Raw genomic sequence first — 592 nt, 5'->3', positions numbered from 1 at the left:
GGCATATTATGGGTTTAGCAACCTTGTCACCCTAAAGACAATAAAACCTTTTAAAGTTAACTATAATATCCTTACCAAAATCAAACACACATCTACACACATTCCCACTCCTTTGAGCAAAAATACACTTTCTAAAAATAAATCCAACCTATCAATACTCAGAGTTTTAACACAACCTGTTCATGATCCCTATGTTTCCAACTTAGCCAAGTAACTTCCTGATAAGCCACCTCCACCACCAAACACCCACCAGAAACACCTTCGCCAACTCCCACATAAGTCGATGACTTACGGGGACAAAACCCACAATGGGAAAACGCTTCTCACACTCACCGCTGTTGGACTTGATTTCGTAGTCGCTGGGAATGAGAAGGAGTGGCACGATTCCGGCCAGCCCTACGATCACCGAGGCAACCACTGAGCACAACCATGGCTGGTACTTTTCTGCCAGGCCAGCCAACATGTCCACATGGCCCCCCTGAAGCCACTCCGAGGGCCATGGGGGCCACACTACCACACTAGAAGCCATGGCTGACTCGAGCCATTCTGGACTGGAGTTTTGCATTCCTCTGTGGCAAGGAAGGGAGTATGT

At 47.5% G+C, this 592-nt stretch overlaps 2 protein-coding genes across 4 annotated transcripts in view; one reads left to right on the top strand and one right to left on the bottom strand.

Moving 5' to 3' along the window:
* LOC119590739 (F-box/LRR-repeat protein 7-like) overlaps positions 1 to 592 on the top strand; it is a gene marked incomplete in the record, with an annotated part of 93,152 nt that overhangs the window by 20,979 nt on the left and 71,581 nt on the right.
* LOC119590740 (zinc transporter ZIP13 homolog) overlaps positions 1 to 592 on the bottom strand; it is a 62,164-nt gene that overhangs the window by 56,520 nt on the left and 5,052 nt on the right. For all 3 annotated transcript variants that reach the window (XM_037939435.1, XM_037939433.1, XM_037939434.1), the window contains exon 3: positions 334 to 569. In XM_037939435.1, coding sequence (XP_037795363.1) covers positions 334 to 565 — 232 coding nt within the window. In that variant the 5' untranslated portion in view covers positions 566 to 569. The remainder of the gene's footprint in view (positions 1 to 333; positions 570 to 592) is intronic.

This window comes from Penaeus monodon, chromosome 27 (assembly GCF_015228065.2).
Source record: "Penaeus monodon isolate SGIC_2016 chromosome 27, NSTDA_Pmon_1, whole genome shotgun sequence".
Lineage (NCBI taxonomy): Eukaryota > Metazoa > Arthropoda > Malacostraca > Decapoda > Penaeidae > Penaeus > Penaeus monodon.
Note: the sequence above shows the minus strand (reverse complement) of the source record. Positions and strands in the feature narration are given on the sequence as shown.